Below are 14,419 nucleotides of genomic sequence, written 5' to 3' on the forward strand. Positions count from 1 at the left end.
ACCCTGCACCAACATGGGAGACCATGAAGGGCTCCTGGCTCCTGGCTTTGGTTCAGCGCAACTTTGAACATTGAGTCAGCTTGGGGAGTAAATCAGTGGATAGATGATCTTCCTCTCTGTCTCTCCTCTATAGCTGCCTTTCCAATAAAAATAATTTTAAAAAAAGGAACTAAAATATAGAGCAATCTGATTCTTTATACATATAAATAACCAAAGGGAAAAAAATTAGTTTATGATATCCTATTTTTCAGAAGATACTTTTACATACCCAGGCTGAGCATTTAGCAATAAATCTTTTCTATAAAGCACTTATAATAGACATTGCAGGAGGAGCATAGGGTTTATAAAGCAAATATATAATAATTGAAAATTCAGCTTTGTATGCATTGCAGATTGCTGGTCCCCTGGCTGTGTTTGCCCAGCCTAATAGAAGCATTTACATCAGTCCCTCCCCCACGCGTGCACACACACACAACTGCCTCTTCTCTAGATGGTTTAGGAGAAGGTGAATGAAATCACTCCTAGAGACACGGTTGTGAACATGCCTAGAGCCCACCACATTTCTAGCCTCCTAAATGCTCAGCAGCTCAGCGCCCAGCATTTTTTTTTTTTCTTTCTTGGGAATCAGAATCTGTGTCTATTAAGATTGGAGACTTGGGAGCCAGTGCAGTGGTTTGGGAAGCTAATCCTCCACTTCTCTCTCCTGCATCCCATATGGGCATGGGTTTGTGTCCTGGCCACTCCACTTGAACACAGCCCCCCGGCCCCCGATTTTGGTCCTGGAAAGCAGAACCTTCACTCGTGTAGGAGACCTGGCAGAAGCTCCTGGCTCAGCTCAACTCCAGTCACTGTGGCCATTTGGGGAGTGAACGAGCGGGCTGAAGATCTCTTCGTCTCTCCTCTGCAAATCTGCCTTTCAAAATAAAAATTTTTCAAAAATGGAGGCTCATTACCTTGAAGATTTTTAAAGATTTGAAAAAATTTATTATAGGGCCTGGCACACTATGCCAGGCTAAAGTTCTTGCCTTGCACACACCAGGAAATATTAAGCACCTACCTTACAAAGATGTTTCCAGTGATTACTTAGCAAAAGTTACTAAACATACATAAGTAAGCTAAAAGAATTAAAATATAGGGCCCAGTGGGTAGCCTAGCAGCTAAAGTCCTTGCCTTGCACATACCAAGATCCCATATGGGTGCCGGTTCCTGTCCTAGGCTAGTAAAACCATTGTGGAAGTTAGTATAGAAAGTGCTAAGATAGCTGAAAATGGATCTGCCATATGACCCATCTATCCTACTTCTGGGAAATGAAACATGCATATGAGAAAGTGACCTGTCCTATATTTACAACAGCACAATCTACAATAACAAAGATATGGAAACAACCCAGATTCCTGTCAAAAGAGGAATGGATAAAGAAACTGTATGGAATTTACTCTATGGAATGCTACTCAGCCATGAAAGAGAATGAACTACCATTTGCAACAAAATGGTCTCAACTAGAAATAAGCCAATCCCAAAGGACAAATATATGTTCTCTCTGATATAAGGCAACCTTGATGTAATATACAAGATCAATAGATACATAGGTAAACATGCACGTACATATAGTCTCTAGAGGAATTGTATCGTAGACTATCACATTGAGATGTGAAGAGAATGCAGTATGCAGCTCCACTCTATGCTTCCAAATTGAAGATGGACTGCCGCCTTGACAACAGAATGCGGGATTTCTGCCATTCTCTATATCTAAAATGTCATAATACAGTTAAATAGAACAATGGACTTGTGACGGTTACCGAAGGAGCGTACCATAGTAATAATATAGGGGAAATTAGTAGGGGTGAGAAGCAATAGGAAGGGTGGAAGGGGAAATCACTAAGGCTAAGCAACTGTATTATGCAACATAAAAAAGCGGAGCAGCCAGGATTCCAACCAGCATTCACACGCACGCCAGTACAAGCACTGGCTAAGCGCACTGCACCATAAGGCTCACCCCAGGACATTATATTTTTAATAAATGGATATTTGGAAGGAATTCATATTAATAAAAGTTGCAATGTCCCCTTTAAGCTTAGTCTATGATAACATTTCTTTTTAAGATTTATTTATTTATTTTTGGAAAGGCAGATGTACAGAGAGGAAGATCATCTGTCTGATGGTTTTACTCCCCAAGAGACCGCAGTAGTTGGAGCTGAGCCAATCTGAAGCCAGGAGCCAGGAACTTCCTCTGGGTCTCCCATATGGGTGCAGGGTCCCAAAGCTTTGGGCCATCTTCAACTGCTTTCCCAGGCCACAGGCAGGGAGCTGGATGGGAAGCGGGGCTGCTGGGATTAGAACCAGCGCCCATATGGGATCCCGGTGCGTTCAAGGTGAGGACTTTAACAGGTATTCTATTGTACTGGGCCCAACATTTCTTCTAGTATGCTCTTTTCATTCATTATCCTTTATGTGTTTTGCTAAGATATTTGTGTAATGAAGTGAGGAGTGAGCACATGAGTTGGCAGACCATAACACAGGGACATCTGAAACATACCTGTGTTAATAAAAAATACCCTGCCTATGAACTTAAGTTTTCATGTGACTGCTTGCAAGCCATCCATCTCCTGTTTGAAATTCAGCAGGATCTGATTCCTTCAGGGCTCACTTTTAAATGAGACAGTTTGTAGTTATTCTCAGAACAAATGTAGAGTAGTATGTCAAAATAATTATTTTCTTTAGAAGGCAATATATGAGGCAATAATAATGATTCCTTTATATAGATTCCAGATTTTCCTCAGGAACTCTGAGCCTATAGGTCTCTCCCATAGGCTCCTCATCTTAGAGCTAACTTCACTGCAGTGTGGGCCAGCTGGGCAGATCTCTCTGTGTCTCCATGCAAAGCTAGAAGTGTCCCAATGAACCAATACATGGGTCTCAGCAGCACATCCAAGACTTACAGAGTCCATCCAACTATAACTGCCTCATCACTCAGAGAGGAACAAAGTATGTAGTTTGTTCTTCACAATAATGGGACATCCGGGGCAGATCACACAGGGGACCTCACCAAACTTTGCTGAGGGGACAGGTTCTCATGCTTCCATGAGACTCCCTTTTCACCCTGTGACCTCCTAGGTATCCAAGGGAATCTACTTGTGCCCCAGGTCCTCTCAGTGTATCGTCATGAATGTATTAGACAAACGTGCTGCCCTGTACAGTGGTAAAGATGGTCAAGGCAGCTGCTTAGCTCAGCGCTTAAGATGCTGCTGCCCTACCCTGGAGTTGTCTGGGTTCAGTTCCCAGCTGTGGCTCTTGATCCGAGCTTCCTGACAATGTGAAAGGCGTTGAAGGTGATGACGGTGCCACCGCCAGACGCTGCGTTCCGCACGGGACATCGGAGTTTATTTCCCAGCTTGAGCTTCCCAGCCTGGCCCAAGCCTGGCCATCACGTAGAACTCTTTTAAAAATAAAAAATGCATTTTAGCAGAATTAACATTCTGCATTGTAGCTTTTTGAGATAAACTGCTTCAGGTGTCCTACTAGAATAAGGCAAAAAGAAAAAGAAAAAAAAAAAAAGACTGAATCGTTAGTAACCTAGTGATTGGCTCCAGAACAAACTTGATCACAGCTGCAGTTAGAATCATCATCTGTTTATGACCCATGTGTTTTATGCCAAAGATGTTAAACCGATATATGCTAGCGAGCACATTGCTGCTTATTTTCAAGATTTAATCATGTGATTTGTCTCTAAATCTTATGGTACTTCCTGTCAAAATAGCACTTTACTACTGAATCAGAGGTATGTTGGGATTGTGTCATGCAAAATAAAGATAACATTTTTAAAAAATACATGTAATTTTATCACCTTAAAAAACAGATTGATTCTTGTAAAAATCAATTCCAACGCTTCACAGGGAAAAGGACTGGAGCGTGGGTTCATTCCTCTCGCACACACATTGTCTCACACGCCACAACTGATGTTTCTTCAGAGCTCTTTGCAGATGAACTCCAGAACAATCCAGCACTTTCCTTTCTGCGATCTACTATTATCCCAGTAAAAAAAGAGCCTCAACAAAAGATTTTGGAACCATATTTTATGTTTAGGAGTTTCTCATCTGGGGAGTCTTTCCCTCCCAGCTGTCAGTTTAGTACTTGGCTGGTATTCAGCAGGAATGCATATTGCACTGGTGCCATTCCTTTGTTCAGTATCTTGCTTCCTGGAGCAAACTCTGAATATACAGTACCTGCTCACGTATAGCTATTTCCACCTGTCTCCATTACTTTATTGCTATAGAATGATGCTTTAAGACCCTACGAAATCTCCTTATGTCTCTTTGAAATACAGAACCTATTTAACCATATTATTTCCTACAAGCCTTCTCAGCTTACAGAAAAGTCATGAAAATGCTGTACTATAAGTAGTATACAATCACCATTTTTTCATGCCCTTAGTCAAAGGGGTGTAACTGATAGGTTCTTTGAGGAGCCTGAGCTGGGGACTATAACCCCCATTAGGGGGTCAGAGTGCATACAACAAATCCCCTCCAACACTCCTGTCCTTGTTAACCTTTCAGTATTCCACCCGCACTTTGTTAAACCAATAATAAATATCCAGATTCTCAATTTCACTCAGTGCAGGCTGTTTTAACCCCACATTTCACTGAACACTGGTATCCGCTAGAGAATTCTCTTCTTTCCTTCTGTAAACTGACCTCATTACTTATGGAGAGAGGTGAGTTAAGATAGCAAGCTATTGGGCCCAGCGGCGTGGCCTAGCGGCTAAAGTCCTCGCCTTGAACGCCCCGGGATCCCATATGGGCACCGGTTCTAATCCCATCTGCTCCACTTCCCATCCAGCTCCCTGCTTGTGGCCTGGGAAAGCAGTCGAGGATGGCCCGAAGCTTTGGGACTCTGCACCCATGTGGGAGACCCGGAAGAGGCTCCTGGATCCTGGCTTTGGATCAGCATAGCATTAGCCATTGCACTCACTTGGGGAGTGAATCATCAGACAGAAGATCTTCCTCTCTGTCTCTCCTCCTCTCTGTATATCTGACTTTCCAATAAATAAATAAATCTTAAAAAAAAAAAGATAGCAAGTTATTAGCATACTTGTTTGCTGCACTGTGTACTTCAGTCCATTTTTACTTCACGCATTTAAAGCCATTTTAATCAGCACACAATAATGTCTAGTGGTTGACCCTTTTATCACAGCATCTGATAATATGACTGGTCTTCAAATCTCCTTAGCTACTAATGAAAGCACAACTAGCTTTAGTAGATATACTTTCTTAAGGGACTTTCACCATTCTTTTTCTTTCAACCGTTTTGTAGCCTTAAGCTCCAACTCTTAAAAAACAGAATACAATTTATCTTTTTGAAACAACTCAAACCGATAGCCCATTGCAACTTTAATGAAATTTGTCCACTTTATTCAAATAAATTTATAACAGAAAAAAGCAATGTAATGACCTTTGAGTGCTGAGCTCACTTGCATTTAAATATAACTATCAACAAAGTTGATTTTTAGTCTTCCATCTTGCTATTTCTTTAATATTTAACCCATGAGTTAAGTTGTATGATTTTTATTCTTTATCCTTATTTTGGATTAATCAAGTGAAAATTATTTCCTCTATTAGCTTGTTTACAAACTATGTTTTTGTATTATTTTTAGTGGTTATTTTAGATGTCACTGTATGTTTCATTAATTTATTACAATATTTCCCGTGGAATACTTTAGGCCTACAATTGCTCATGGAGATTGTTCATGAAGTGGTATGTTACCTGATGTAACATTTCTTGACTTGATTATATATTGTTTTGTGAATAATGAACAACTATATAATCCTTCCTTCCACTCTGCCCCACGTTTTACTTCTACATATTTGTTGCTATACCTTTTACTTCTACATGTTTGATAAGCCTTACATAATTATTTGCATCAAAGGGGCAGTATATTAAACTATTCATAAAACCTAACATTCATATTAACAAAAGTAGAGGCTGCATCACAGTATTCCCTATTTGTCACACATTAACACTTCTTGGCACTTTTTATTTCCTCCGGCAGATCCACAAATAACTTCATGTAGTGTGGCTAGCAATGTTGGTCTGGGAGCCACAACTTGACTTGTCTGAAACATCTTCATTTTGCCTTCATTTCCAAAGAATATATCCTCTATGTAGGCAATTCTAAGTTATCAGTGTTATTCTTTCAGAATCTTAAGAATGTTTTTCATTATCTTTTATGCTTTCTAATTTTTTTTTCACGTGGAGATTTCCAGCTATTAGTTGCAGGCTGATGTTTTCCATTACTCTGAGAAATTCTTGGTCATTAAATACTGATCGTGCTCTTGGCACTCCAACGCACAAATGTTGAACTGTTTCAAGTTAGACAGCTTGCATTTCTAGCTCTTTGTTTTTTTCTCACCTTGCAGTTCAGAATCTGAGAAATTTCAAATGGTCTTCCTTTAAGATCATCACTTTGTTCTTCTGGCTACTATCAAGTCCATCCACTAAATTCTTCTTTTCATACATTCTGTTTTTCAGATTTACAATACACATTTAATTCTTTAAATATTATATTTTCTGAAAAACTCATATTTTCTTCCATTTTGTCTTTTTCTCTAATCCCATAAGCATTACTGTAATTAGTGCTGACTTTTTTTTTATTTTTGACTACAGACAATAGTTTTTAAAAGAACTCTAACTAGTGAAGTAAATACATTTTTTCTGAGAGGGTGCTAGGGCGGCTGAGAGCCTGAGAACTTGAATCCGGAGATGCGCTGCACGACACTTCAGTTAGTTGTAATGCAAGTATTAGCTCTTGTACAATACAGCAATAGACCTCTATTTTTCCATGCACACTCAGGCTAAGTTTACTTATCTCCTTAGAAAATCCAACCAAAAATTGAATTTGCGTTAGAGAAAATGCTGTTTCATATTATTAGCCCTAGCAACACAAAAAGACAGTCTCTGTTTTTCTTGATGTACCCCTGGGGCCCTATGATTAATTCTTAGCCAAAAGATCGTAGGTAAACATTACTGGCCCTTCCACCACCCCCAAAAAAACCTTCTGAATAATCCCCTATGCTTGCTTGTCCCTTTGGTGACTCTGAAGGTCACAAAATAAAGATGGTGACATTGTGAAATGGAAGGGCCATCTCTCCCATTTGACGACCCCAGGCCATGATGCAAGCAAGCACTGTGCTTTTTCTTGCATGAGCCTAACGTTTGCGAGTTTGGCAGGGTCTAACCTAGCCTGGCTCAGACACATTTGCCTAGAGTTTATAATTATTAAGGGGGAGATAAGATGTATACTAAAACATTCCATTCCAGTGGAAGTCGAGGCTGAAAACAGAACCAACCCAGCGATCACAACCACCAGCTGATCAGGGCCACGGTCTGAGCCAGGACCTGTACCTGCTAGTACATGCAAGAATCTGGTCGGAGAACACCTCAGTCAAAGTTTCTTTGGAGATCTCCCCAATCAAAATGCTGGACTCAGAACCCTAACCAAGAAAAGACAGAAGACAGAACAGGTCAATCAACCATCTCAGCTATATGTTGGCAGTGAAATACGGGGCAAATGGAAACTCTAGGATGGACTATGTCAATCAGTGGATTCTTCAAAGACCTCATAGTGCTTGGAGTGGCAAGATTGGCAGCAATTTATAACTGGTGAACTATGAAAACCACTTGAGCAAGAACCTCGGAGCATACCCTACATGTGAGGAGGACCTGGGGAGGGTGGGAAATTGGGTGGGCCTTCTCCCTTAATACCCCCCTTTTAAACATGAAGAAAACAATATGGAAAAAATAATAGTCTTACCCACTTTCCTATAGCCCTTGAACCTTTTTACCCTATTTAGATATGTAAAGATTGTCAAAAATATAATAATAAAAAAAAACACCATTCCAATCCAGAATACAAACCTCCATTTATCCACCTTTTAAAGATTTGTTTATTTGAAAGGAAGAGTGACACACATACACAAACACACACAGAGATTGAGAGAGAGAGGGAGAGAGAGATCAAGAAAGAGAAACAGAGAAATCTTCTATTCACTGGCTCACTCCTCCTATTGGCTACAACACTAGGGCTGATGCAGGCTGAATCAGGAGTCTACAGCTACCCTGGCTCCCCACACCCTGCGCCACCACCACATTTTCTGAGTAACCTACTTACTCTTCATCCTTCTGCTTACTGCTTTAATGTTTCTTCCCCCTGGCCTTCCCCCCTTAGAATTTTGCATTTCTGTTGTTAAAGGTACATTAACTTTATTGTGCTTCCTTCCCAGTTGCATAGCTGACTGAAGAAGAGAGCCTGGGGATAAGAGGGGTGGCACTGTAGCACAGAGGCACAAGTTGCTGCTTGCAGCACTGGTGTTCTATAACAGACTGCCAGCTGAAGTCCTGCTTACTCCTCTCACGCATCTGGGAAGGCAGTGCCGGATGACCCGAGTACCCGAGTCCCTACAGGCCATGTGGGAGACCAGGGTGGAGTGCTAGGTTCCTGACCCAGGTAGTTGCAGCCATGTGAGGAGTCCAGACGAAAGGTCTCTGTGTCCCTTCTTTCTCTGTTACTCTGCCTTTCAAATAACTAAATGTATCTTAATAAAAACAGAGGAAGGGGAAGAGAGAGAGGGAGAGAGGAAGAGAAGGAGGGAGAGAGACAAAGAGAATGAGCAGTAAGCTTGGTGCAAATTATTTTTTTCTCTGCTGTGCATAGGCATTGTTCACCAAAAAATTCACTTCTCTTGTGTAAATACAGTGTTAATTGTCTCTTCTAGTTAAAAAAAAAAAAAAGAGAAGGCACTCATTAGGCAGCTAGTGAGCACGCATGCTAGTCTGACTAAACGAAAATGTAGGAGTAAAAATATTTATTCGTTTTGAAGTCTTAAAATGAACCAAAACTGTGTTTTGGTTTACACCGATTATACATTTAAAGGATAGCACTTTGCATATATTACTTTAAATAAAATATATTTAATTTTATAAATTATATTTTAATAAAGTATTATTAACATCAACACGGCTTGTTTCTTTTATAAAGCTAGCAGAAAATTTAAAATGTGCATGAGACAATAAATTTCTAGGTGTTGTCTGCGAAGAAAAGATAGTATAAAGAAACAATAAATGTGTTGAGTCTGCCTCCTTAAGCCACTAGCTCTATCGATGTGGCTAGATACTTAAACTATCACTTCATCAGGAAATCGTGGTGATTACACTCAATAGGGGTAATGTGTGTGGAATGCTTGACATCTGATAAGTAATTAATATTTTTTCCATGTCTTTCCCTGAGGACAAGTAGTCCATTCCTTATAGTATTTATCATTACCTATTACTAAATGGAATTCATTCTGAAATTAGCAGTTATCAGAACACTTAAACTCATGCTGCCTTGGGATGACTCCCGCAATGCAACATTCCTATTTTCTTTCTTTTTAGATTGATTTATTATTAATTGAAAGGGAAAATTACAGAAACACAAGGAGAGAGGAAGAGATTATCCATTCACTGGTTCATTCCCCAAATGGCCATGATGGCTGGAGCTGAACCAGTCCAAAGCCAGGTGCCAGGAGCTTCTTTCAGGTTTCCCACATGCATGTAGTGGCCCAAGCATTTGGCCCACTTTCTGCTGTTATAACAGGACATTAGGAAAGAGTCAGACTGGAAGTGCAGCAACTGGGACATGACTTGGTGCCCATTTGGGATACTGGCATTGCAGGTGCATGTTTAATCTACAATGCCATGGTGCCAGCCTCCAACATTTTCATTTTAAAATGTATCAATGTTTTAACTAAAAAGTGACAAAAATTTATAGTTTTATTATATTCACTTTTTCTATGCTTTAATAAATCTTACATAGCTGAACATGTTCAGTTTGAACTATAAAACATGGAAACGAAAAAGATATAGGTAAACATACATTCTTTTTCAAATAGTTATCTTAAAAAGACTCTTGACTAAATACCACTTTTAGAAATATCGAAACTGGGCACAGTGCCGTGGCCTAGCGGCTAAAGTCCTTGCCTTGAATGCGCTGGGATCCCATATGGGCACTGGTTCTATTCCTAGCAGCTCCACTTCCCATCCAGCTCCCTGCCTGGGAAAGCAGTTGAGGACGGTTCAAAGCCTTGGGACCCTGCACCTGTGTGGGAGACCTGGAGGGAATTCCTGGCTCCTGGCTCCGGATCAGCGCAGCACCAGCCATTGCGGTCATCTTCCTCTCTGTCTCTCCTCCTCTCTGTGTATCTGACTTTGCAATAAAAATAAATAAATCTTTTAAAAAATTAATTAATTAAAAAAAAGAAATAACGAAACCAATTCTACTCAAAACTAAAACAATCTGTGAAACACTCTCAATTTTCAATAACATTATAGATTAGTTTATTTTAAACAACTTAACACTTTTTTTGTCATAAAGTGATAGCATTTATTTAAAATTGGAGGAAGCAGCAGACAAACATGGGCCACCCTTGAGGATGGAGAGGGCCAGGAAAGTGCAGGTGGCTGAGAGACAGGTATGCACCTTCCGTCCCACTACAGCCACGGGGACAGAGTAATACTTTTTAAAGCTTTACTTAAAAAACAGAAAACTACAAATAACAACACAGCCAGTGTTATTGCACCCGTGCTTAGGCATTTACAACTGTTTCCATTGGACCAATCACGTTCTAAAGTAAATGGTCTTGGTAGCTGAAATACTGCTGAAATATCTGATAGAACAGCAATTCTTACAGTGAGGATACACTTACAAAACTTGTCTTTGAACTCAGAAGAAAGTGGTTACTATAAACAGGAAGCTCTGCCATTGCGCACATCCGGGAGACTCTAAAGTCAGGCAGTCACCTGAGCAGGGAGCCAGCCTGTCTGGGCTCATGGTCTTGCTCCTGATGCCTTAGAGGTCAGCTCCTCAGGCCTCCCTTGGTCAGGGGTCTTAACTATTCTCCACTCAGTGCTTCTCACTGTTCAGGCCATGCTCAGCTCAAAGTGGCCATTTCTGGACAGGGTGCAGGGCACGAGAAAAGCCTGCAGCAGCAGGATGCCAACTACACCATGTCAGCAGGAAATCCAGCCGCTGTCAGAGGGACGGCAAGAAGGAATAAGGAATTCACCCTAAAATTCGTGCAATGTAAGAAGAAAACTCAAAACTAAGGCTGTACAGGGCTTTGTCTCACAGATACCAGAATTCAGCTGAGAAAAAGAGCAAATGTAATCTAGGACTGGAATAAATGTACCTGAGAAGTTATTTTTCTCTAGCAACAAAGTAGTGTTGTAACTATTTACTAAAAGTTCGTTTATACCTAATTTCATGTCCATTTTTATTTTAAAAAGCAGATCTTAATAAAATGTTCAACAAAAGTGTTATGAATTTTAATGTCAGTCATATCAATTTATTATTAATTTTAATCTTTCCATTGGTTTTCTATATAAAAATGATCATTTTCTCAGTAGTAAGTACAGTAACTATTAAATACGATTTAAGTAGAATAATTAAGATAGAAAGCATAAGTAGCCAGAAAGCAAGTGAAGCAAAATTGTCTAGTGCAACATTTATTCTACTTTATATTAATTTTCCTCCATACATTTTTAGACCGTTAAAGCAAAATTATCTTGCTCTAAACATAAATTATGAATCATCATAAAAGATTCAAACCTTTAAAAATTATGAAACACTTCAAGATCTCATTACGGACTTGGAAATGTTGACCGTCATGCTACTGTTTGGTCTGTATTTTCTGGACCTCATCAGGCCAAGGGTAACAATCAGGCAGGATCTGGTCGTAGTCAGTGTTATACATTTGGCAGCGGACAAACGCTTCTTTGTTTTGTGGTTCAGGATAAACCGTGGCTGTCTTTTCCTGGTATGCATCTTTTACAATCTAGAAATGAGAAAAAAACGTTAGGTACCTCAACCAATAGAGCTGATGCTGAACACATACTAAGAGCTTTTGTATTAATTGGTAATTGATGCCTTGCTTGTGTCCCCCAAAGTACCATTTACAACAAAATGCTCCCAACTACAGAACATTATGCTCAGTGAAACAAGCCAATCCCAAGGGACAAATATCACATGTTCTGTCTGATATAAGGCAATGTCCATGCAAAATACAGGATGCACAGATTTATAGGTAAACATGTATATACATATATTCACCTAGAGGAACTATATAAGGAATAAAGCGCAGTAGGCATCTCTACTCCTGAATAAAAGGAGGACTCCCAGTGAAACGGTCAAATATAGCTTGACAATAGGATGCTGGCCTCTCTACCATCGTCCAGACCTGCAATGCCATAAGACACTTAAATATCAAAATGATATTAAGTGAATGTGAATCTGAATGTGAAACCATGCATTTGTGGAAAATTAAAGATCATGCCATATACTGAGGAGATGTCTAAAAGAGCAGGAAATAAAGCGGTAAATATGCCACTATCATAATGATGCTACAAAAGAATTCATTTTTTTAAAGATGAGAACCAAGCACAAAAATGTTATTTTCCCTTCCTCTATTTTCCAAAGTGCTGATAATGATGCTATTCATTTCCTTTATTTATTTGTTTTGTTATTTTATGATAAGTACTATAGGCTTTGTGATTTTAAAAAAATAATAAATCTTAAAAAAAAAAGAGAACAGAAAAGCTACAAAGTCAGATACGCAGAGAGGAGGAGAGACAGAGAGAAAGATCTTTTGCCGATGATTCACTCCCCAAGTGAGCGCAACGGCCAGTACTGCACCAGCCTGAACTTCTTCCGGGTCTCCCACGCAGGTGCAGGGTCCCAAGGCTTTGGGCCGTCCTCGACTGCTTTCCCAGGCCACAGGCAGGGAGCTGGATGGGAAGTGGGGCTCCCGGGATTTGAACTGGTGCCCATATGGGATCCCGGTGCGCTCAAGGTGAGGACTTTAACCACTAGGCTATTGTAATGGGCCCCAAAAATAGCTTTTAAAAACATAGTTTTCTACAGTTATTTCAGCATTTTAATGTACATTTAAGCCATTTTTGTGATTTTGCAGAGTTGACTAATAACCACATCCAGTGTGCTCCCAGACACGTGCTGTTGATGTCTTCGTTCAGAGAAATCTTCGCTGTCCTCACCAGTGCCAACCTCTTTGGAACAATGGCTATGCTTCTTCGCTTTCTGATTTCTCCCCTGACTTTGTCACCTCCTGCATGACTGACACTGCTGCTCTCGCAGTCTGATGACTTCCTATACTCCCAACTAAGTCTTCCTCTGTCTGTTTCTGCCTCCATCATGAAATCACTGCTTCTGTCATTTCTCACATTACATTCAGTTCAGAAACTAAAAAAGGCCTGACCACTTTTCTTCTAGTCTGCTTTCTTTTCTGTCTTCTAGGTAGAATTAACTGTATCGTTTCTTGGTTTTCTTTCCCTTCTATGCTTGGTCTTAAGGCAGCCTCGAGCACCTCTAGACCTGCACCTGTTACGTACGGAGGCGACTCCCAAATCTCTACCACCGCCTGCTAAGTTTCAGTTATTGCCAAGCACGTGTTGGCACTGCAGCACTGAATGAGCCCTGGATTCCTGACAGTAGCTACTTAGAGCAGCCTCGGCTCTCAAGCTAGCTCTGACATCCAGATTTCTGATTATGAACTCATCATTCTTATAATAACCTAGGTGTATTGTGTGAGCCTTTTTGTACTTTTCCTGTTGTCACCCATTTTCTCAGTTTCTTGTGTAATCATATGCTAATTCCTTTTCATTCAAATAATTAAAACGAACTTAAAATCATAATGTGTTATTCAGTATATTACAAGTCTAAAGTAGTTTAAAACCAGTGGATACATATTAGTAAAAAAAAAAAAAGAACACATTCATAAATAATTTAACAGATTATTGTCTAAAGAGCTTTGAAGATCATCTCTGATGATACTATCTTCACTCAATAACATAACTAATAATATCTCTTAAACGGTGTTGAGATAACCTTGCTAATAACTAAAACTAGTGGTTTTTTTTTTTTTTTCAACTAGGAGCAATGTGGTTTCCAAGGGAACACCTGGGAATTATCTAGAAACATTTCCCCTGTGTTAGTACTTGCAGGTACTACTGACACCTAGTGGGCAGAAGTGAGCAATGCTGGTAAACATCCTGCTAACCAGCTGAAAAGCCCCAGGTTAAATGCCCAGCTTGTCATGGGCTGAATCTGCCCTTTCTCCAGGTTCGCTACCACCTCTGGAGATGACTATGTAATTAAGCTACAGGTACAGGCCGTTAGGGTGAGCTCTAATCAAATCTGACTGATATCCATTTAAGAAGGGGAAATGGCCACTGGAGACAAACCCAGAGAGGGCCACAAGAAGAGCAGGCAGTGAGATGACCATCGGCCATGCACACAGAGGCCTCAGAAGAAGCCAAAACTGCTAAAACTTTGATTTTGGACTTCTACACCCTAGAACTGTGAGAAAATAAATTT

At 40.1% G+C, this 14,419-nt stretch overlaps 1 protein-coding gene across 3 annotated transcripts in view; it reads right to left on the bottom strand.

Annotated features, from left to right (window-relative positions):
* Positions 1 to 11,353: 11,353 nt before the first annotated feature.
* ME1 (malic enzyme 1) overlaps positions 11,354 to 14,419 on the bottom strand; it is a 168,405-nt gene continuing 165,339 nt past the window's right edge. For all 3 annotated transcript variants that reach the window (XM_040983693.1, XM_040983692.1, XM_040983694.1), the window contains one exon: positions 11,354 to 11,864. In XM_040983693.1, the coding sequence (XP_040839627.1) occupies positions 11,700 to 11,864 (165 nt within the window). In that variant the 3' untranslated portion in view covers positions 11,354 to 11,699. The remainder of the gene's footprint in view (positions 11,865 to 14,419) is intronic.

The sequence above is a fragment of the Ochotona curzoniae genome, unplaced genomic scaffold (assembly GCF_017591425.1).
Source record: "Ochotona curzoniae isolate NIBS_2020 unplaced genomic scaffold, NIBS_Ocur_1.0 contig_3819, whole genome shotgun sequence".
Lineage (NCBI taxonomy): Eukaryota > Metazoa > Chordata > Mammalia > Lagomorpha > Ochotonidae > Ochotona > Ochotona curzoniae.